Source organism: Rhamphochromis longiceps, linkage group LG12, assembly GCF_057381845.1.
Source record: "Rhamphochromis longiceps isolate RC_006_pf linkage group LG12, R_longiceps_female_GT1.1, whole genome shotgun sequence".
NCBI lineage: Eukaryota > Metazoa > Chordata > Actinopteri > Cichliformes > Cichlidae > Rhamphochromis > Rhamphochromis longiceps.
In genome coordinates, this window is record NC_140568.1 from 33003356 (window position 1) to 33025768 (window position 22413).

At 40.0% G+C, this 22413-nt stretch overlaps 2 protein-coding genes and 1 long non-coding RNA gene across 3 annotated transcripts; all 3 read right to left on the minus strand.

Moving 5' to 3' along the window:
- Nucleotides 1–2070: 2070 nt before the first annotated feature.
- Nucleotides 2071–3319, minus strand: LOC146657636 (uncharacterized). Its single transcript, XR_014914214.1, has 3 exons — nucleotides 3237–3319; nucleotides 2768–2885; nucleotides 2071–2567 (listed from the first exon to the last, which is right to left on the minus strand). It is a non-coding gene; the product is annotated as an uncharacterized LOC146657636 (long non-coding RNA).
- Nucleotides 3320–5459: 2140 nt separating this feature from the next.
- Nucleotides 5460–7066, minus strand: avp (arginine vasopressin). Its single transcript, XM_085425899.1, has 3 exons — nucleotides 6947–7066; nucleotides 6170–6374; nucleotides 5460–6094 (listed from the first exon to the last, which is right to left on the minus strand). The coding sequence occupies exons 1-3, from the start codon at nucleotides 7064–7066 to the stop codon at nucleotides 5958–5960; spliced, it is 462 nt and encodes a 153-aa protein (XP_085282025.1). The 3' UTR covers nucleotides 5460–5957.
- A 3531-nt stretch (nucleotides 7067–10597) lies between these two features.
- On the minus strand, nucleotides 10598–18282 carry ubox5 (U-box domain containing 5). Its single transcript, XM_085425893.1, has 7 exons — nucleotides 18151–18282; nucleotides 15564–15627; nucleotides 14786–14887; nucleotides 13028–13764; nucleotides 12292–12911; nucleotides 11820–12002; nucleotides 10598–11121 (listed from the first exon to the last, which is right to left on the minus strand). Exons 2-7 carry the CDS (start codon nucleotides 15615–15617, stop codon nucleotides 10901–10903), a joined length of 1917 nt encoding a protein of 638 aa, XP_085282019.1. The 5' UTR covers nucleotides 15618–15627; nucleotides 18151–18282; the 3' UTR covers nucleotides 10598–10900.
- Between the last annotated feature and the right edge of the window lie 4131 nt (nucleotides 18283–22413).

A 22413-nucleotide genomic window follows, 5' to 3' on the forward strand; every position in this document is an offset into this window, starting at 1 on the left:
CACGATTATGTTTCAGTTTAAGATAATAACACAAATATTTATGTAACTCCGAGTAAGATCAAATAGAGATAGAATCTGGTGACAAAGTTTATTTCTTGATCAGTCTTGATCATTATAAAATTCATACAGTAGAGATTATCAGTGCATGTTATGTTATCGATGATCATGTGATGATCAAAATTACCCGTAACCTGTGGTTAAACTAATCGGATGAGTAATTTTAACACTTACACAAGTGCTTTGATTTCACATTCGCCGCTGCTTTTCTGCATCTCCCATCTTTTAACGTTCATCAGTGTCCGTGGCCGGATTTTTTTCTTTGTATGTAAGCAGCATTTTGGAATTCCAGCTGTAACATGAGATTAAAACCAAAATATGGAAATTACATTATGTTTTCTTTGATTAAAAAACGTATATAGAGATCATTCTCTTCCATGATAGTTACTCTGAGGATGTGCGTCCTTACTAACATTGCTCCAAAAGAGACACCCCCCCCCCCCCCCCCCCCCACACACACACACCTTAGTCTAAACATTCATGTTTTTACAGACCAGTTACCGATGTCTACTTTTTTCCCGAGAGCAGAGCGCGTTTTTTGGAACACCATGAAACAGAACAGAGCTCAGCATTTTGTATTGTGCAATGGTGGTTGTGGTTAAACTGAGCAGATGAGTCAGCTGAACGTTAGCATGCTGAAACAAATTTTTATTGGATTTTTTATTGGAATAATTTCAGGCCAAAACAGACAACTGTATTCATCTTATCTTGACTTCAACATTAATGTGCTTGCCACACACATGCCCTTTTCTCTCAAAACAGCTTTAAATGTGAGCTCATTTATTTATTTAGGATGTACCTGACGTATGATCTGTGAAGCGCCAGTACTCTCTTGGTTTTTGCATGTGTGTTTGCTCTGAGTGTCCTTACCTTCACTGGAGGTGATGGCCAAAATGCACAGACAAACAATCACAAGGACAACTTTCACATCCATGATGGCAGAGCAAGTTTGGGGAGGAAACGTGTCCTTGGTGTTTAAATACTAACACATATCTGCACACCCACCCACCAACACTGAGACGTGTATGAACATGTACTTTAACCAGTCAGTAGCTCTTTGAAAAAATCATGTTGCCAAAATCATAACAGTGATAAAGGTAAATATAAAGTTTATTGGACAGTACTCGAATGCTTTATAAAAATTCATCTTACTTTCACTTTTACCTCTGTGCTTAAACTATCAGTGAACAGCAGGCTAATGTATTGTCCACAAGTTCAGACATGTGTAATAACGATTATTTAAACAGAATCTGACTCATGGAAATTGAATTAGAGAAAGAATATGGGTCACTTTTAAAAGGTTAAAAGGAATGTCGTGCACCTTTTTCTTTTTTGGAGAACTAGACAGCAGCAGTGACATGCAGGAACGGGTCTGGGCCAGACATAGCTCCAGGCCCCTGCGGCACCTTTAGAACAGCTCAACTAAGTGAGCTATAGTAACACACCACAGTGTGTGGTTGGTGTTTTTCTTCTTCTTCTTCTTCTTCTTCTTCTTCTTCTTCTTCTTCTTCTTCTTCTTCTTCTTCTTCTTCTTCTTTTTTAACATTTTATCAAATACCTCTAGTATGTGGAAACTATTTGGAGTAGGTCATATTTTTCCAGAGCTTCAATATAAGTGAATAGCAGAGGCCAGTTTCCTTTTTAAAGGGATTTCTCAAGGAATGGTTTCCTGCAACCAACATTTATGAAAGACACTTCCCGAAATGACTGAATGTGGTTGGCAAAAGCAGCTTTGCTACCATGATGCAATTTTATTTAAGCTTAACATGGAAGCTACTTGTCACAAAAGGTCGTGACACCAGGTAGTACAAGATTTTTGATTTGACTTCCTGACACAACCTTGTCTCTAGTTGGAACTGAACCAGCAGCCCTTCTTAACTGTGTTAACTACTACACTATCAAGCTGCGTGCTGGTAGTCTAATGATGGCTTGATGATCATAACTACTATATATTTGCAGATTAATAGAAAACAAAGTAAAAGAAAAATAGACATCACACTTTACAGTGTTTTAAAAAACATCTATTTGCATCAGCGCAGTGGTACAAGATATAGTTGCATCATTAAACAGTTTAAAAAGTTTTAGTACACTGTAAAAAAATACTCCATTACTTCATATTCTATTACATGCAAACCTATGTTTTTTCTTACATATAGCATAATACACTTAAAGTAGCAACTCAGAAGTAGGATGGTGTCTGTCAATGTAAAACTAAAATATAGTAGCAGAAGTAATATGATATTACTGTACTAATGCCTTAACATGTAAGCAATGTTGCTGCAGGCAGCTGAGGTGGAACTAAATGATAATTATTACATAATAAAAACTCTGAAAAACACCTTTTGTGGGAAACATGACACACGAACATCTGGAGAAGACGTTTCTTCCGCTCCTTGTCCTAGGAAGGACGTCGGCGCGCCATCAGGTCCTTTATTTTCAGAATGGTCTTCAGTTTTGGCTTCACATTGGGATGAGCACATACTGGCTTTTTGAAGTTCTTTACATACAGTCTGTGGATGCACAAGGAAAAGCAATTAAATACAAATATTAATGTAACCTGAAGTAAAAGGTATTAGCTTACAGTTTGATTACTGATCATTATTTAACTGAAACTGTGCAGCTGAGGAATGCATGATTACATGAATTATGTATCATGTAATAACTACAAAATTACCTGTAACCTTTTGGAAAATTAGTTTTCAACACTTACACAAGTGCTTGGATGTCACAGGCACTGTTGCTTTCCTGCATCTCCCATCTTTGAACGTTCATCAGTATTCGTGGCCGGATGTCACTCTTTGTATTTATGCAGCATTTTGGAATTCCAGCTGTAAGGTATAACCAAATGTAATGTATGTTTTTATGGAGCCTCATAAAACTGAACAGGATTAAACATTTCATGTCATGTAACAGTGGTCATTGTTAAACAGATAAGAAGCATTATACAAAATGTCTTTAAAAACACTGTATGAACACTAAAATTATTGAAAAAACAGACAAGTGTTTTCATCATTTCTAAACTTTAGGAGGAATGTGGTAATCACACACCTGCACACATAAAGAGCTCTAAGTGTCAATTTATTTACTTATTTTGGATGCACCTGATGTATAAATCAGTGCATATTCAGTCCAAATGTCTCCTTGATTTTGCCAAATGTATTTGGCCTGACTGTCCTTACCTTCACTGGAGGTGATGGCCAAAGTGCACAGACAAACAATCACAAACCCAACTTTCACATCCATGATGGCAGAGCAAGTGTGGGGAGGTAACGTGTCTTTGGTGTTTAAATACTGACACAGAGGTCCTGCACATGCCTGTGCACACACCTACGAAGATCCAGAGAAGCACATGTGAACATCTGCTAGCGTCTCTTTGAATGGAACTCGGTAATTAAAATGCATTGAAAGGGTATTAGTATAGTATTGGTATTAGTAAAGTATTTACGAAAAGAAAAGTTACTTTCGTTTCCAGCTTAACTCTTTGTTCAAACAGTCAGTGCTCATAAATACAGGTATGATGCGCCAAGGCAGGCTCTGACAGGTTTAATCACCACTCTTTGAACAGAATCTTACTTGACTGATTGATATGAAATTAAAAAAAAATGGACGACACACCCAGAGTCAACATTCAATACAGTTCACTGCTAAAGGTCAAATTAGAACACAAAGAACGTCAGATTTCAGTCTTTTCAGGGATATTTTCCAAGTCTGGGGACAAATTAAGATGTGTGATTAGCGCAAAGCTCGGTAATAACATTTAATAACTGATTAATTTTGTTGTTAAGAGTTCAAGTGGCACTTTGAAGTACTGATCATGCAGGAAACTTGACACTTTTTACCCTTTAATGAATGCGCATGAGCAAGATTGTGTTGATGAACTCAACTTTTGGGCACACAAATAAATAAACAAATAAAAAATGCACGGTTAAGTCATTTTAAAAGTGTCGTCCTGTTTTCCAACCTCTTTAGAGCCAAGGTTCATTGTGTACCCAGGTGTGGTTTTCAACTCTTACGTGTTGTGCAATTTAACTGAGCGTGCAAGCATACAGTATAATTACTGAGAAAAAAAGAAAAGAAAAACATGCTGAAAGGAATTCTTCTGGTTGCACCAATATCAATGAGTGACTTCTTGGCAGTTTATTTTAAAGGTGGGAACATTGGTAAGTCAGTAGGAGTCATAACTGACAAATAAAAACGGTGTCTGTAGGATGTTTGCGCTTGATTTGCACTTTTGATCCAATGGCTAATAGCTCCCCAATACCACCTAAGGCCTTTGAATCGCAGCACTTTATGATTTATGGGATCTTGCTTCCCAACTGTCTTTGCCTTTGTGACATAGATGTATTGACTGAGGTTTGAATCTCTCTGACATGTTTTGTTCCGTGAATGAGATCTGGAGGATTTGCTTTGGTTTTAATGATAAGCCTCTGTAGTCTAGTGCAACTCCTCTGTTTAGCTAATGAAAACAGTGTTCAGTAACCAAAGTCTACAAAATACATCATTTGTTAACCACGAATGAGAATGTGTTGAACTAGCTAAAGATAAGGGATGATTCACACATTCACTCTTGAAGCACTTTATTTGTGTCAGTTCCATGGCCAATTTAGTATTGTCATTTAACCTTACAGACATGTCTTTAAACTGTGGGAGGAGGCTGGAGTATCTGGAGGAAATCCACGCAAGGCACAGTGAGAACACACATACTCCACACAGACAGGCCCCGACTGATATTTGAACCAATCGTCTTCTTGCTGTGAGGTGACAGTGCATGACATTGCCACCCACGTGTAGGTTCCCCTTGTGCTACTAAAACAGCTCCGAGCTGTTTTGTCATCATGGTGTGACAGTGGCTGGGGTCTGAAACCTGGGGAATTGGCAGCAGGTCTATTTGTATCTGTGGGTTTTGAGGCGTCTCCTTCATAGTGTGGAGCACAAGATGAGTCACACATAAAATGACTTTCCAAAAGTTTAGGATTTTTGACGTGCCACACAGGTATTGAGTCAATCAAAGAACATAACTGTCAAAATCTGGGAGGTCCTGCATCTAGTGCCAACTGGATTGAAAAACAGTGCAGACAAACTGCCAGCACATACAGATTTGGCAGCAAATTAGCATTCACACAGACGGGAGTCTGATAGTTAGAAACCACTATCTTTCATCTACGCAAATTATACATGTTGGTACACAGTGCTGAGTTATATGGTTGGAGGATATGAATGCATCAATGCAGTCAGTTTATGTAATTCCTTGAGCAGCTAATCTGTGTGCAAAACAGTTTTGATCGAAACTGATCAAATTACAGCAATTACCATTCCTGATTACTCTGTGGTTATTGTTGTGGTTCCTTTGACTGTCGCTTTCTTTCGCACACTCAAGAGTATTCTGGGAAATGAGGAATCAGAAGAGCCTTTTTGGCATTCTTTCATTCTGTATTGTTTCTCCCATTTTTAATATACAACAATATTTCTACTACACAAGAAGCAACTGATCAAGCATTGACATTCTGCTGTTTTACCTGGATGCCTGTATCAACTGTAATCTTTAACCTCTGACTTATTTACAATGTGCTCTACTATATCTCAGTTTTGAAATTGGAGCTCTCGGGTGTCTTCTTATAGAGAATAAACTTTGTTTACAGTATGTGCATTAGTATATACATTTTTTAGGGGGGAGCACACATGAAACCTAATGTTTTCCTATCAATTAATGTGGTTCTTCTCCCCTTGTATTTTTAGCCCAGCTAATCAGAAAGACACTTCAAACAGAAACAGTAATAGAACCAAGAAAATTTAAATTGTTCAGAGTTCAGATCCCAAGGCTTATAGTGGAACATGGATGAACTTCATTTCTGTTGCAGTTCCAGGTCTTGAGCAGCAGATGGACGCCCACACATAAAATATCAGTACTCATTCTGTCCTCTGGCAGCCACATGGAGAAGACGCATCAGCAGCTCTGTTGGTGAGCTTCTTTCAGAGCCGTGGACTGGATCTGTGGCCTCTGTCTCTCCCACGCAGTCAGAGTCCACCATACAGCCCTCTGAAAAGAAGAAAAACAAGAAATGAAGTTCATATCTTACATGTCAACATGTCAATCAATCAGACCAGTTCGTACCAGAATTGCAGCAGAATCCAGAAATAGCGCAGTGCCCTCCCTCAGACCCACAGGATCTCCCTCCTGCCTGGCAGGGGGTGAGCAGGTAGTTCTCCTCCACACAGTGAGCTGTTTCTGGGGAGCCAAGCAGGCAGCCGAAGCCGTCCCCACAGCAGATACTGGGGCCAAAGCAGCGGCCCCTGTCTCCAGGGCCACAAGACTTGCACTGGAGGAGAATGGAATTGAATTTAGCAGTATTATTTTCTGTTATATTATATCATATTACAAGACCAATGATACTTTCACGTTCTTTTCCATCTTGTATTCAACAAAATCAACATTCATTGCATTGCCTCAGCAGAAGAATTATAGCAATATGAGCATGTGAAATAAGTCACAACCATTTTCTTTCCTACAGTCTCTCACTGTAAATCAGTATTTTTAAACTACATGAGTAATATCTAATTTGTGACTTTAAAAAAGGTTCAATTGAGTTGGTGTTATTTTTTTTTAAATCTTTCCATAAGTGACTTTTATTTTTTATCAGTATGATTTCTCTTCCGTTTTTATTAAAATCTGATATACCCAGTAAACCACTCACATTTTGATCCCATAACATCCATTGCACGCTCGGTTTCGCTTATTTAAAGGCTGCTTAGCATTCCTTTAATTTTGTGAATTGCTGGACCGTTTTTTCTTGACCGTTTGTTCTAATGTTATAGGCTAAAGCCAATTTAGAATCAAACACAGCCAGTTAAAGAATAAGCATGCTGTCTTAGCAGAAAGAACAATGCTCACCTGTCTGATTCCAGTTTCAGTCAGCGCTCGCTTCCCTCCTCGGGGGCAGTTCTGGATGTAGCAGGCGGAGGAGAACGCAAGGAGTCCTAGGACGCACAGGGGGAACAAGGAGTGAGGCATCGCTGTCGGTTTGGAGTGAGCGCCGCGCTGCACCTGTGTGTCCTCCGCCGGTGTGGATGTCTGTCTGGTACTGCGGTCATTTCTCACTTATAAGCAGATGGACATGTTTGACAAAGCGATTGATTCCTGACGTCACTTTCGTCCCCGTTGCGCTCTCTCCGCAGGGATGCGCGCCCGAAGGCCACCGGTGTGCGCGCGACGCGTGCGCGAGAGGTCGCCACAGATGTGGCTCTGCATCGGATGTGTGCCATCTAACAAATCTACACAAAAACAGACACGACAGCAGAAGATACAATTTCTGTATTCAGCACTGCGCCTATTTGTAATAACTTTGAATAATTTCACCCCCCGCTTTGACTGACACACTGAAAACGGCAAAACATGAACAACTAATTGGAGTTTGCGAACAATTTATTAGCCCAAATTAACCGCAATGAGGGGGAATAATGAAGAACATTTAATGATCATGCACAGTTCGTCACTGTGTGTAGTTTTCACTTTTAGATTAAGACAAATGTGGTAGCATCATGACAACAGAGGTCACACAAATTATGTTCCAGACTTAATGTAAAACTAGTGGGTGTAATGATCCTAACCAGAGTAGCATTTTCAAATAAACATATTACACCTTGATTATTCCTTTCAGCGTCTTGTTGCATGCTCGGGGTTGCATCTCTCTTATTAGCTGTTGTTATACTAATCAGCAGTTAAATGAGAAATGGCAAAACTGAGCATCAAAGGCTGCAGGTCCAGGTGTGAAGCTCTTTAATTAGAGTCACAGCATTCAAAGCTCATCCTTCAGTGAATCTAAATCTCATTAAACTTTACAGTACTCCAAATGTGAAAGAAAAAGTTTTACAGAATTTACTTTCAAACATTTCTCTCATGATCTGCGGCAGCAGATCAAGTGGAGCAGAGAGAGGACTCAAAGGCAGACACTGGCTTTAACAGAAGGCGAGCAGTTTATTCAGAGCGTTTGGCAAAACGGTACAAAAATAAGAAATGCAAATTTTCGTGAAAACATAAACTGCAACAATAGGAACATGGAGACACAGGGGGTATGCGAAAAGACGCTCTGACGGAGGAAAACAGAGACAATAAATACAGTGAGGGGTGATCAGGGGAGTGGAAACAAATGGGACCACAGCAGGAAGAAATAGGACATAACGAGACAGGAGACGCAGCACTGAACGCAACACACAAGAGACAAGAACTATCAAAATAAAACAGGAAGTAGCTCGAACACCGAGACCCAGACAAACAGGACTATAGGAGGCCCTAAAGTGCCAAAATCAAAATAGAGACATAACTAAGACTCAGTGAAAAAATGTTTGTCATTAAATACATGAAAGTATCAACAATAAATACTCTTTCATGTATGTGTTTATTTTACTTTACAAAAATTTCTGTGTATTTTTTTTTTTACAACTATCTCTAGGTTTACAGAGAATGATCCAATAAGCGAAAAATAGTGAGCTCCAGTGAGCAGGAGTTCTCTGGGTGAACATGCCATGTTGACACCAAACGTGAGAGGAAAATAGCCAGACTGGCTTGAGCTGATAGGGGAGCAGCAAGAATTCAAATTAGAGTTGATTAAACGCAAGGTATGCAGCAGAGCACCTCTGTAAGCACAACAGATGCAGAAGACCACACCGGGTCCCACCCTTGTCAGCTGAGAACAGGAAAATGGGCGAACGTTTCCTGATCACTCTCAATTTCTACTGATTGTTGGATCATAATTTGACATAAACAACATGTAAACGTAGCTCCATCCTGGCTGTTTTTTCATGTGTAAGGGACATTGTTCTGGCACAATTTGGGCCCTTCAGCACCAGTTGAGCAATATTTAAATGCCACAGCCTATTTGAGTATTGCTCCGGACCATGTCCATCCCATTATGAAGGGATGAAGTCTCTACCCACAAGCCATCGGGCTACTGAATTGCTGAAATATTGAACAGTTTATTTTGCACAATCACTATACACACTGTACTTTTATATGCCACTATCTCTGCACTACAGCTGCTACAGTATTTCAGTATTCTGTATTTATTTATTGTAGTCTTTTTTATAAATATATATTTTCTTTATTTTTATACTTTTTCTTATTTATATCTAGGCATTGCTTATGCGCAATATTGAGAGGGCTCTGAGCCTAAGAATTCCATTACTGGTAGTTATGTGCCATTATTTCCTGTATATGACAAATAAAACCTTAAAACATGTGACGACATGGCACCTGGTAGTTACAGAGTGTACCTAAGAAATTTTCTGTTAAAAGTAAATGGTTGTTTCCAGTGAAGAATTACCAGAGAGAATACATTTCTCACATTTTTCAGATTAATCAATGCTAATATTAATTTTCTTAGTATGTTTCCATTCATTTAGTGGTATAATAACTGATCTATTAAGTCACATGTTTACTTGTATTTATGGCAGTTTTAGTCTTCTGCAGAAATTTCTTGATGCCTCTAATACGGTGTATAATAAGAAAAGTTTACAAACAATAAGAGTTCACAACATAAGCAAAGTTTTTGTCTAATAAGTGTATAAAGTCAGTGACTTTGACTAATACAGTGTGATTCAGTATCATTTAAGCACTTTAACCACCACTTGTATCGGAAACAGTGAAGCCCATGTCTTCATTTCACATGCAGAACTGACTCCTGTCTTTTCTCTTACTGAGCGGATACAGGATCACGACCTTGATTAAGCTTAATGCTGTCAAGGAAAGCAACATACAGATTATGCTATTTGTGATGGTGAACACCAACTAAATACTGTTTGCCTCACATTTCTCCGTTTAACCCTTCTGTGCACAATAACTCAGGCTTGTAAAGGGTAATTAGCTTCAAGAGTTCAGAGGGTAGTGAAAGAACACATGGGCAAGGAGGAGGTGCAGCCTCCTAACGTAAAACTGCTCCTTAAAAAGAAACCTGAAACCTAATGTAATCTAGTGTCAGTATTTCATACTACCTGAAATACCAACATAAAGGTTATTGTTAATATCACATAAATATATTTAGAACTAGTACATGATGTGTCTGGATGTTCTTATTATTCCATCTTCTGCCTGCGTTCACCCATTTAAGACAGCAAAACAAGGCAAGGAACAGAGATAAGGACAAAGAACACATGACATCAGGAGGTCAGCTGAACACGACACTGTCTCCTTCTTCACAATGACCACATAACCTTGGTTGGACTCAATTTCTACTTAAATTCTTTTGGTCTCCTGCTTCTGTGCCCAAACATTTTCTAGTCAAATGCATCCACGTAGAGAGCGGCCACACAAAGACTGCAGACCCAAGGCTGCAAGTACACTTCAGCGCTTGATGAAAAGAAAGAAAGAGGGGGTGGAGGAGATAAAGAACAGGACTTTATCCACACTATATTTTTTACAATATTTGCAAAGGTCTTTGCTTTCAGAGATGTCCTTTCCTGATCTGTGGAGATTAATAAAACAGGCCTGTGTGATCTGATATTGTGACAATATGAGTGTAAGAAGATGTGAAGAAATACAATTCACTGCTAGATCTGAGGTATCTTTAATCCACGTGAGCAAAAATATACAAAATAATACAATAAAACAACAAATGAGAAACAGACAATTTAACAGGAGTGGTTGTGAAAACAGTAGTTATAACGTGACAAATAGACTTACAGTGTAAAGATGTCATGCTTACAAAAAGGGTAATAAGGTACTGTCAAGAAAAGTTAACGGTCCATAAATAAAATCCTGAATTTCCAGTTGCAAATTTTTTCTTTTTACTTAAACATCTGGAATACAATCATGTCTTCAATTTGTAAGTGTCGGTTGGATTCTTATGCTATGTTAGTGATGCACCCGTGTGATGAGGGCACGTGGGGTGGGATGTTGGCAGGTTGGGCACACAATACGATTGGATGTTGATGTAGTGGCCGACCTCAGAGGATTGGCTTCCTTCTGCACGCAGGCGCGGCAGAGCAAGTGACCACAGCTCAGACGGTAGACGGATGATGCTGAGGTGGAGTAAAGGGACACAGAACAGGAACACGCAGAGCACATCTTCTCACCTATTAAGCAAAGATGGGGCGAGGGAGAATCACTTAATACTCACTTAATTTCAAACAAACTTTAAATACTTCTGCCATAAAATTTTAAGCAATGTTCTGTAGCCAGGTAGCATTTGGGGCACTGCTTATTATATTAAACCAATTTAAATGAAGTCAAACTGATTTGGATATAAGGTCACTCAGAGTGCTTTACAAAGGGAGAGCAATACAGAAAAACATTTAAAGAATGTAAATGCAACTCTGGTTAAGCATTGAATGAGAAAGCGTGACAGCACTCTAGAAATTTAACACCATGTTTGTTTTGTCTTTTGTGGCAATGATCAGCAGGGAAACAATAGACATCTGGTTCTTATGTTACAAATGTATCAAGTAAAACTGAACACTTGCATTTCTCCCACTTCACTGGCGCTTTAAACTTGAACATAGGCTCAAGGTTTGTTTTTTCAGTATTTTTTTCTCCACTGTAATAACACAAAATTGAGTTATTCAGAACAGAGGTAAGCAGCAGTGAAGTGGTCGGAAAAATTTCTATGTATGGTTTCACACCTCTGTTTTATTTCTAACTGACATGAATCAAAACTGACTACACCAAAAACAAGATTTCTAAACAACTTCTCCAGATTTCTTTATTATATTTCAACAGTCATATACTTAGGGAATAGTATTTACTCAAATGTATCAGAGGGTGCAAATCCTACCTGTAGAACTGCTCAGGAAGCCTGAATTCTGGCGCTGTTGGGTGGTATTCAGCGTTTCAGAGTCAGGACTAACCCGCTTCTGGGGCAAATTTGAAGTGAAGGAGGGCCGGCCCTGCAGGGCAGAGAAGAGGGCCTCATCCAGACTAGCAGATAAACGCTGCTCGTGGGAGCTGCAGCTCGGAACTGAAGGTGCACAATGAGGAAGCAAACGTGAAGACAGCAGAGAAGTCAACAATCAAGACAAACTGAAAAAATGGCATGGATATGGTTTAGATCAGGGATGTCAAACTCATTTTACATGTCGGTCCACATACTTTGATCTTAAATGGGCCAAACCAGTAAAACTCCAGAAAAGAAGTTTAACTACCGGTACATGTTCCAAAAGCCATCCAATTGGCTGGATTGGGCCAATTCTGGTCCCTGGGCCTTATGTTTGACACCCCTGGTTTGTATGTTTACATGTTATACTCACCAGAAACTGCATCACTTTTTAGTTTTTTTGTTTGGAGTTCCCTCTCAGGTGTCAATGTGTCCTTGGATTCTTTGGAAATATCACTTAGATCTCGTTTCTTTCTCCTGTCTAATGCTGATTTATTACCTGTACTTAAAGGCTCAGCATCAGATGTGTGATTTTTATTATCTGACAAAGGTCCTGACCCTGCATCTTCTATCTTCACAGTCCTGTTTGTGATTCTGGTGTCAGCATTATATTCAGCAGCACCACTGTTTGAGCTTTTACTGAGGCACAGAGAGCTCTGAGAATGTTCGTGTACTTTGGAGGCTAGAAGTCTTGAGGCCTGTGTATTGTCTCCTGTAACTCCTCTCCCCAACATCCCATCCCTCCTCGTCATTCCTTTCTGCAACAGGAAGTGGTCAATGCGACTTTTCAGTTGGGGGTTAGGAAGAGGTTGGGAAGTTGAAGTGAATGGTACACCGGTGAAAGGGTCATTTGGGGGTCTACCCCACGTGGCTTCCCTCTTCTGGTACTCTTCCAGAGTGGAGTTGTCCACTGATACACCACTGGGCAGCAGCATAGGGAGCATCATCACTTCCTGTGTGAGTGGATCAAGGAATTCTTCTGGGATGGAATGACTACCAAAGTAAACGACATATTGGCACACATCAATACTTACATAATCTATAAAACCAACAGTATAGATGTGACAGCCCGATAATTAGTTCTACTACTTTTGAAATTACACAAATACCTTGGAGGTTCTTGCAGTCCCTGTTTGCTTTGTCTGATAGGAGGTGCAAAAAATGCAGGCTGTTGTAGCCGTCTTTCACTGGCCTCGTGGACTTTTTTGATCCTCTCCACTTCTTCTGCAGAGCAGCTGCGAGCAGGTTGTCCCCACACAGTCAAAGATTTCAGCCCCAGAGATGATGCTGCACCACCATAAGGCATGGTTACACGAAGCTTTGTCACAGCCCCGAGCGAGAGCAAACCTCGGCTCCATAGCTCCTCTTGCAGACAGTTTGCAGGTTGTGGAGGAGGCGAGGACAGAAACGGGGCCCTGGGGCAAAAATTTGAACGTGTGAAACAGACTTTGGTTTCCTCCTTTAGTTCGCAACGAGCCACCAGTTTAAACTCTGGCTCAGAATTGCTGGATTCCGTGTTTGTCTGATGTTTGAACATGCAGCCTCTTTTCTGAGGCTCACCTGGAGTCACTTCACTCCACTGCTGGGCCTGAAGACTCCACTGGTGGCTGTTACTCTGTTGAGATTTACTCTCGTGGTTTCGAAGTTCTCGTCTATTCGCTGCATTCTGATCTTTCGCCTGTATCTGTTTCTTTTGTGGAAAATCTTTGGTGCCTGTAGAAGGTAACGGATCAGAACTGGTGCTGATCTCCAGTTTCTTGCAAGCCTGTCCCCTGTCCATACCCCAGGGCCACAACTCAACATCCACCCTACACAGCTCCACCTGGAAACCAAACTTCAATGTCACCTTGAAGGAACAGAAGAAAAATGTGTAAGGTATGGATATAAACACATTACTATAATAATCATACCTAGTTTTTTTTTAAATGTGACTCTTACAATGCATTATGAATCCTCATCAAAATACAGGATATGTTCTCCATAAAAACTCAAATAAATAAATCATATTCAGGAAAGTTAAACTATCATATGACATCCCACAGTGGAGAATACCACAGTTCATTGCAACAATGTGGGAAAGTTTTTGTTTAAACTGACTGCTTTAAACATACAAATGTACCATCGCTGCCAGAGAAAAACATGATGGTAAGAACTACTAATCTCGATTTCTATGCACAAAGAGGCTGAACACACATTTCCTATTGAAGCGTGATTCATGAAGGGAACAATACATGCAGGTGTGTATGCACATTTAGTAAATCTGACTTTCCTTTTGAATGCCATTTTTGGCTTTTTACCCTTTTGTTGCATTTTTGGCTTATGTTACAAATACACTTTGGGTGCTCAGTCAGTGAGCGGTGTTTTCTATGAGGAAAAAAATAACCTGCACAGCTTTCAAATGAACATAAGAGATGATATAACAGACTTAAGGAAAAGGAAGCATATTAAGACCTCTTTAGAACACCTACTGCATTCTGGTTTAAAGGGGTTCAAATCTTAAGCTTGTAACAAGAATAAAAATAAACTTTACAGTTGGATATCCGTGTTCAGCCCCATCAACATAATACTCTACATAATTAATGTTTGGAAACAAAAATACAGTCAAAAAGATGACAAAACAAACAAAAAACCATAGATAAAATATAATACATGAGATAGAATAGCTACTCTTCCTCAGTGTCTTCCTGACCTGCACATTTTCCCCAAATTCCCTGTTTTCAAGCGGTTATTATTTAAATAAAAGGTAGTGGTACGTTTTTCAGTACCAAATACTACTTCTACTGGTACCTATTATTTAATGAGACATATACACATTTTAGGAAAAAATGCTGAGTGTCAAGTTCCAAAGTATGACAGTGAAATCTTACCTGTACAGGTGGACGAAGGAAATATTCCAGCTTAAAGCCACGTCTGCGGAGGGCAGGGTCAGCTGATACAAGATTTGTGACATCATAGCCATCTGCACACAGCTGGGGAAGAAAATTAAACTGGTGTCAGTGTTTTTCAGGGAAAGCTTGAAATTGAAAATGTACAGAGAAAAGCTACATTATGTTATAGTAATGTAGGATTGACTGCTTCTTGAGGCGACTGTCATGATTTAGCACCATAGAAATAAAACTGAATCGAACTGACAGCAGATATGAGAAAATTTGAAAACAATTACAGTACACATGCCTCACATGCTCATGAGAGAGTCATCACAAGGTTAAACATGGAAAGCTCATATGAAATGAGAACAAGCCATGTAAAAGACATAAATAAGGCACATGTGGAGTAAAAAAAACAAAGAAACTGTTTTCTTGAAGGTGATAACATTCCTTTTTTTAATCCTCTGAGTGTGATGAAAAAGACAGCCATGATCGGATTAAAAAATACCAATGAAAAGAACACAAGGACGGTTGTGATTCAGTCTCCCACACAGCACTTTATCCCACCGGTTTTTTATTTATTTTTATTTTTACATTACTGTCCTCCACTTCCTGTGTCATTTTGCGTCTGTCTGCGCTGCTTTGAACTGCTTATCTAAAAACATATCAAGCCTTTTCTTGGACTTTAAAAAACAAAAAATAAAATAGTTAAATAAAAAAAAGAAAGGAGGGGAGGGGAGGGTACCTTTATGTGGCAGGTCTATAAAATATATCTCACCTTGTTACAATGAGCTGTCGTGTGAAAATGTGGCAAGCAGAGATTCACAACCATACTCTCCAATCTGTAAAGAGAAACAGTTTGTAGTTATGAACGTTTTCTGATGTCACTTACACAAAACTTATAGGTCACAGCAAAATGGGCCATTTAGTGAATAGAGCTCATGAACCCCAACTCAGAAGGTAAACATATATTTGCTGTGTTTACACTTCCATCTCATAATCATCTCTCAATAACGATTTTTAACACTAAGTTGAATGACCTGAGCTTAATTTTTCATTATAATAACATAAAATGGACATTTAGCGAAAGAGCCTGAACTTTGAATGCACTAACAATAAGCACAACAGGACGTGTTTGTTCTTTAAGCACAGGCTATTTAACATTTAAAGTCATACGTCATTGCAATTCCCAACAATATTATTATACAGTAAGTATTTATTACGATGAAGAGGAAAGACCCTGATTTGCACATATGTTTGAGCTGTATTTCAATTGAATTCAATAATTCATTTCTGACTGCCTCCAAGATAGGACTGAAATCATTAGTCAGTTAACAATAAGACACATGATTTAGCAGTTAATTAATTTATTAAAGGGAAAGCCAAACATTTCTCCTTCTTCATCTTCTTTCAACTGCTCCCTTTAGAGCAGGGGTCCCCAATCCCAGTTCACGAGGGCCAGTGTCCCTGCAGGTTTTAGATGTGTCCTTGATCCATCACAGCTGATTTAAATGGATAAATTACCGTCTCAGCTGTCTTGAAGTTCATTACCAGAGGCCTGGTAATGAACTAATCATGTGATTCAGGTGTGTTGACCCAGGGTGAGATCTAAAACCTGCAGGGACATCGGCCCTCGTGGACTGGGATTGGGGACCCCTGCTTTAGAGGTTGTATGCTGGACCACGTGCCTGCATGTCACCCCATCTCTAGCATCCTTCACTATCACGCCAACCCTCTGCATGAGCTATTTTATTACATCAAGAACCTTGTCTGTGGTCTTCCTCTTTTCATCCTTTGTGGAAGCTCCATCTTCAGCATACTTTGTGCAGTGTATCCACTATCCTTCCTCTGCACATGTCCAAAGGATCTCAGCCTTACCTCTTCAAACAGCTCAACCTGACCTGTTAATCTGATATAACTACTCTTACTCTTGTCCAAACATCATAGTCCACGTGGACTATGAGTGCAGATCGTTTTGACCTTCTCTATACTTCTCCATCAAACGGCTTCTCTGTCTTACATCACTGTACATTATAATGGGAGACACAGCCTTCAGCTTTCAGGCCCCTCTTCTGTGGAACCAGCTTCCAGTTTGGATTAGGGAGACATACATCCTTTCTACTATTAAGATTAGGCTTAAAACTTTCCTTTTTGATAAAGCATATAGTTAGGTTTGGATCAGGTGACTAAATCCTTCCTTAGTTATCCTCCCAGCTTGCTTGCTGCTACTACTGCACATTCACCTAATGTATATACTATATATATATAATGCTCTTCCTCTACCCCCCCCCCCCGCCAAGGAGCATGTCAGGTTACATTTCACTGTGTGTTATACTTGTATAACTATGCATGTGACAAATAAAGAACCTTGAACTTGAGTTACGCTGCAGGTCTAGGCTGCTGGGGGATTTCCATGATACATTCAGCGTTTCTTCTTCAGTCACCTTTTTCACTCACTATGTGTTAATAGACCTATCTGCATTTAATTATTAATTATTATTAACCTCTGTCTCTCTTCCACAGCGTGTTTTTGTCCTATGTTCATCAACTCAACCCCAACAGGTCGTGGCAAATGGCTGCCCCTCTCTGAGATTAATCAAGTATTCTGATTCTGACTGGTTCCACTGAGGTTTCTTCCTGTTAAACGGGAAGTTTTCCTTCCCACTGTCGCCAAAGCCCTTTCTCATAGGGGGTCATATGATTGTTGGGGTTTTCTCTGATTTCTCTGTATTATTGCAGGGTTTTTATCTTACAATACAATGCGTCTTAAGACAACTTTTGTTTTGATTTAGCGCTTTATAAACGGAACTGACTTGAACTGAACGTCTGTGGTACTGATAAATAATGATGTATGATTTTTTTTCTCTCTCTGACCAGACGTTTAGTGGATAAATAACTTCAACTCGTACAATCATTATTAAGACAGTCGAAACAATCAGAATTAATAACAGCTCACCGATAGCTGAGTCAAAAACAGTTATCAACAACTATTCTGATTGTTTTCAATGTATGATCTAAAACAGACAAATCAATGTCTCTCCGTTTCTTGTAGGAAAATAACTAAACCGAGAACATCGCCACTTTTTCACCACTTAAGGATATTTTTAATACAAAGCTATTAATGACTGAACAAGAACGCAATCGTTTCAGGGACACTGTCAAACGTATCGCTGCAGCTTTTGGTTAGAATAGACTTGTAAAATAGATTTTACATGTAACTGAAAACTACTTGGTTACATGTAAAATCTGTTATGAATTCAGCTGTATTCTAACCAACAGCTAACAATGAGCTAATATTTAAACTTGGGTGAGACTGACAGTGTTAACATTTCCACAGCAAACTAAACCAATGAAAATTAACTCACTTTGCTTGGTTGCTGACACTTTCCCGCTTTGAGTCTTTATTTTGCGTGTCTAATCATTAGGAAAAAAGCTACTAGCAGCGATCTGTTATTAGCCACAAAACAGCTACATAGCTTAGCCGGCTGAGCTACAGCACGCTGTAAGGGACATACTTCAAATTTCGTCAACAAAGTACATTATTAGTAAGCAGATTTTGAGTGGATTTAGCTGCCTGTTCATTAATACTTATGTGTTTCTTGCCATAGTTTGTACTTAAAGAAGCCACTACAGACAATTACAATCTTTTTAATTTTTTATGCACTCTTTTTGAGTTTGAGGTTGTTTTTTTTTTTTTTTTTTTTTTTTTGCCAACCACGAACTCTTCTATCAGGCTATCCATCCAATGTACTAACTACTCGAGGTGTTACTAACTACATCCTACGCAGGTAGAAAACATTCAAAACACTGCCACAGTTAAGTTTGTTGTTTTGCTATACCTTTCTGCCAGTAAAGAATCAGTGGAACTTCCCAGTACATTTTTAAAGGTCATTTGTCATAGTGACTTTTTTCTCCTCATGGCAAAAAATGATCCACATCAGTGGCACAATACATTTAACCTTCCAGTGTTATTTACACTTTATTTTGCATAATTTATGTCCTGATTAAATTAATTTTTTCCCCTTAAAAATAGATGGAAAATGATAGTTTTCAGTTTAATAACAGTGCTCCCTGATTTGTTGGGTCATGAACAGACATTCAAAATATTCTGTGAAAAACCTTTGACTCCAGTGTGTTAAAAGTAGATTTCAAAGTAGATTCTGGCTGCCTCTGCCTCAATTTTATCCCACAACTTAGACATTCACATTATTCACACTCTCATTACACATACATATAGGATCTTGGGGGTGGGCACAATCACGGAGTCCAAATTACCATCAGGGTGTATACCTCACCCCTGACGTCGTTGCCCACCTCTCAATTTTAAATACACTTAGTCATTGAGGGCTAGCAGGAGGGACTATGCGCTTACCTGCTGCTCCTTGGCAGGTAGCTCCATGCCCTCCTGGGTTTTAATTACACCTTAGAACACATATGCATCAACACTACAATGAGCGGGTGGAGGGAGGTTTGGAGTCTTCTCCCACTCCCATTCTCTGCGGCCTGCTGGAGCGGGAGGGCTAGTAGGAGGAGTTGGCCGTCCGACTGCGGTCTGGGGTGTGGGGCCTCCCTGCTGCTGCGGAGTCGGGGTGGTCTGCCTCTCCCCACCGCAGGGAAAAGGGCAACACCACCTGGGTCTGGGTGCAATTCCCCCCTCCAGGGGCAAGGGTACCTAGACCCGGTTTGTAGAGTACGCTTGGGGAGTGTGATTGTGTGTACAGCGTCTCTTTATGTCTGTCTCCACGTTGGTTGAGTGTGGAGTGAGTGCATATGAGAGCATGAGGGTGGGAATGGATGTTTGTGTCTGTGGGTGCCTGTATGTCTGTGTCTATATGTCAGGTTGGGTATCAGACGCCACCTCTCTGGGGACACCTCAGGCCCTCCAAGGTTTGGAGGCCTATCTCCACCCACCACCACTTCCCCTGCCGGTGGTGGACTCCCTCAGGTGTCGGTGTGTTGGTGGTTCTTTGTGTCTGGGGGTGGGCGTCCGGGTACACACCGGCTCACTCCTTGGCGGCCGCTTGTCGGGGCCTGGGGCCTGGGGCTCGCTCGGGCCCCTTTGGAGGTGGGGTGCCCCCGGCCTCTCGGCCTGGGGCTCGGTCACTCAGGCACAGCTGGGGGCCGGCGGAGCTCACGGGCGCGTCACTGCAACTCCCCCTGACTTCTGCTCCGCGGCTGCTGGGCGAGCCCTCATCTGGGACTCTCCTCAGCTCTTACTGGAACAGTGGCGCGGCTGCCCCTCTGTTGGTCTTCCATGGTCTCTTGTGTTCTGGGGGCCTCTGGATGTCTGGAGTTTTGATCTCCTCCATACCCGCTTCACACCCTGGAGGACGGGGCTGTGGCCCCCCCACACTCCCTAGCAGATCATTACATGGAGAAACCTTTGGAATGCAAGCATGCTGATCCACACAGGTATGCACACATGGGTATTCACAGACGCGGACTAAAGCTTTCTTGGCTGCTGCCTCAAAGCACACTGTGCGCTGTCTATCTTGCGTGCTGCACAATATCGTTTATTATTTAGTAAATATTGATATCTATGACTAGCTAGTTTATTGTGATGGTGCTTTGTTTTCTCTATTATTATGTTGCTCTTTGTTGTTTGCTGTCTCCTCTGTTTGTTTTTTTTGTTTGTTTTTTTTTTTCTCCATACAGGTGACCCAGGAGTTCTTTTTTTTTTTTCTCTCTCTCTTCCCCCCCCCTCTCACCGTCTCTTCTCCCCTTTGGTTTTCTTTCTTTCTCTCCCCCTCTTTCTCTCATTCATTCCCCCTGTCCTATTTATAAAAAAAAAAAAAAAAAAAAAAAAAAATGACAAAGGATGAACTGAAGCTCTGCCATCACGTAATGTCGCATACTGCTGTTTCTGATGTCATTTAAAAAAAAAAAAAAAAAAAAAAAAAAAAAGTAGATTTCAAAGAGAAGATTTTTTTTCGATCCTGAGATTCCAGTATTTGAAAATTATGCAAATGTAATCATAGATAACATAGATACTTATTTTTCTATATTTAAACCTAAAATATTAGAAAACTCTACATACAAATGTCAATAACTGAGTATGGACCTCTGATCCATAATTTTGTTGTACATGTACAATGACAGTAAAGGGCTATTCTATTCTATTCTGCTAATGGTGAGATGTTGTAATTAATTATTTTTTTTTACCTTATATCCATGAAATAATAATGGCAAGGCCTCTGCATTTTCCATCTAAAAGTGCTCTGTGTCCATCTTGTCCCTTTCACATATTGCATCCTCTATATGAAGGTCAGCAGAGTTGCTCATCTGTAAAAGCTGCAGCCTACTTCATTTCAAGGATATTTCAATTGGATACATAATGTTCAGAGGGATGAACCCAGACTTCTTTTGTTTGAGGGTTGTTATTTTTTTTGCTCACTATTATACCTTTCCATAATTTAATTTCACACCTTATAGTATCTACATTCTACGTTATAAGCTTAGGGTACTGGCTCTATTACTTAGTTGCTTTTACTTAAGCACATTCACATTGTGCTTCTATATACTGTGACAGTTGCTGTCTGCTTTATGTTGCAGATTTAGATCTTACATACAAAAAATAAGCCTGCGAATTAATGCACTGCCTTACTATAATGTATACTAACTGGCCATATTATTAGGTACACTTTGCTAACATTGGGTTGGACCCCCTTTTGCCTTCAGAACTGCAGAAATTCTTCAAAGTATAGCTTCAACAAGGTGCTGGAAACATTCCTCAGAGATTTTGGACCATAATGATATGATGGCATCATGCAATTACTGCAGGAACCACAGCTTTGGTGTGAATCTCCCATTCCACCACATTCCAAAGGTGGATTGACATCTGGTGACTGCTGAGGCCATTTGAGTACAGGGAACTCATTGTCATGTTCAAGAAACCAATTTGACATGAGATGTGCTTTGTGAAGTTATCCTGCTGAAAGCAGCTATCAGAAAATGGGTACATTGTGGTGATAAAGGGATGGACACAATCTGCAACAATACTCAACATTTGATACAAGGCAGAATGTTTAGCTTGTTTACAAAATCTAGACTCTACCATCTACAATTCACAGCAGAAACTGAGACTCATCTGACCAGGCAACAGTTTACAATCTTTTGTCACTGAATTTTGGTGAGTCTTAGCTCACATGAGTTATACTTGTGGTCTTCTGCTGCTGTACTCCACCTGCTTCAAGGATAATTGTGCATTCAGACATGCTTTTCTGTATACCTTGGTTGTAACAAGTAGTTATTGGAGTTGCTGTTTCCTTCCTCTTATCTTCAGACAGTCTGGCCATTCTCCTCTGACCTTTGGAACAAGGCATTTCTACTTAGAATGGTTGATTTACAGACCATTTTCTGTAAACCGTAGAGATGTTTGTGTGGGCAAATCGCAGTTGCCCAGCAGGTTTTGCAGGAGGCAGACCAGATCGACTACTACAAACAACAAACTTCAGTCACCTTTCTTCCCTATTCTGATGGACAGTTTAATCTTCAGGATGCACCTGCATGCCTAAATTGCAGGTGTGTCTGACAAAGTGGCCGGTAAGTTGAATGCTTTTTAGAGGTTTTTAGAAGTATAAAGAAAAAAAATGACTGATATTTTTTTTGATCTCCTTCTACTTTGTAAA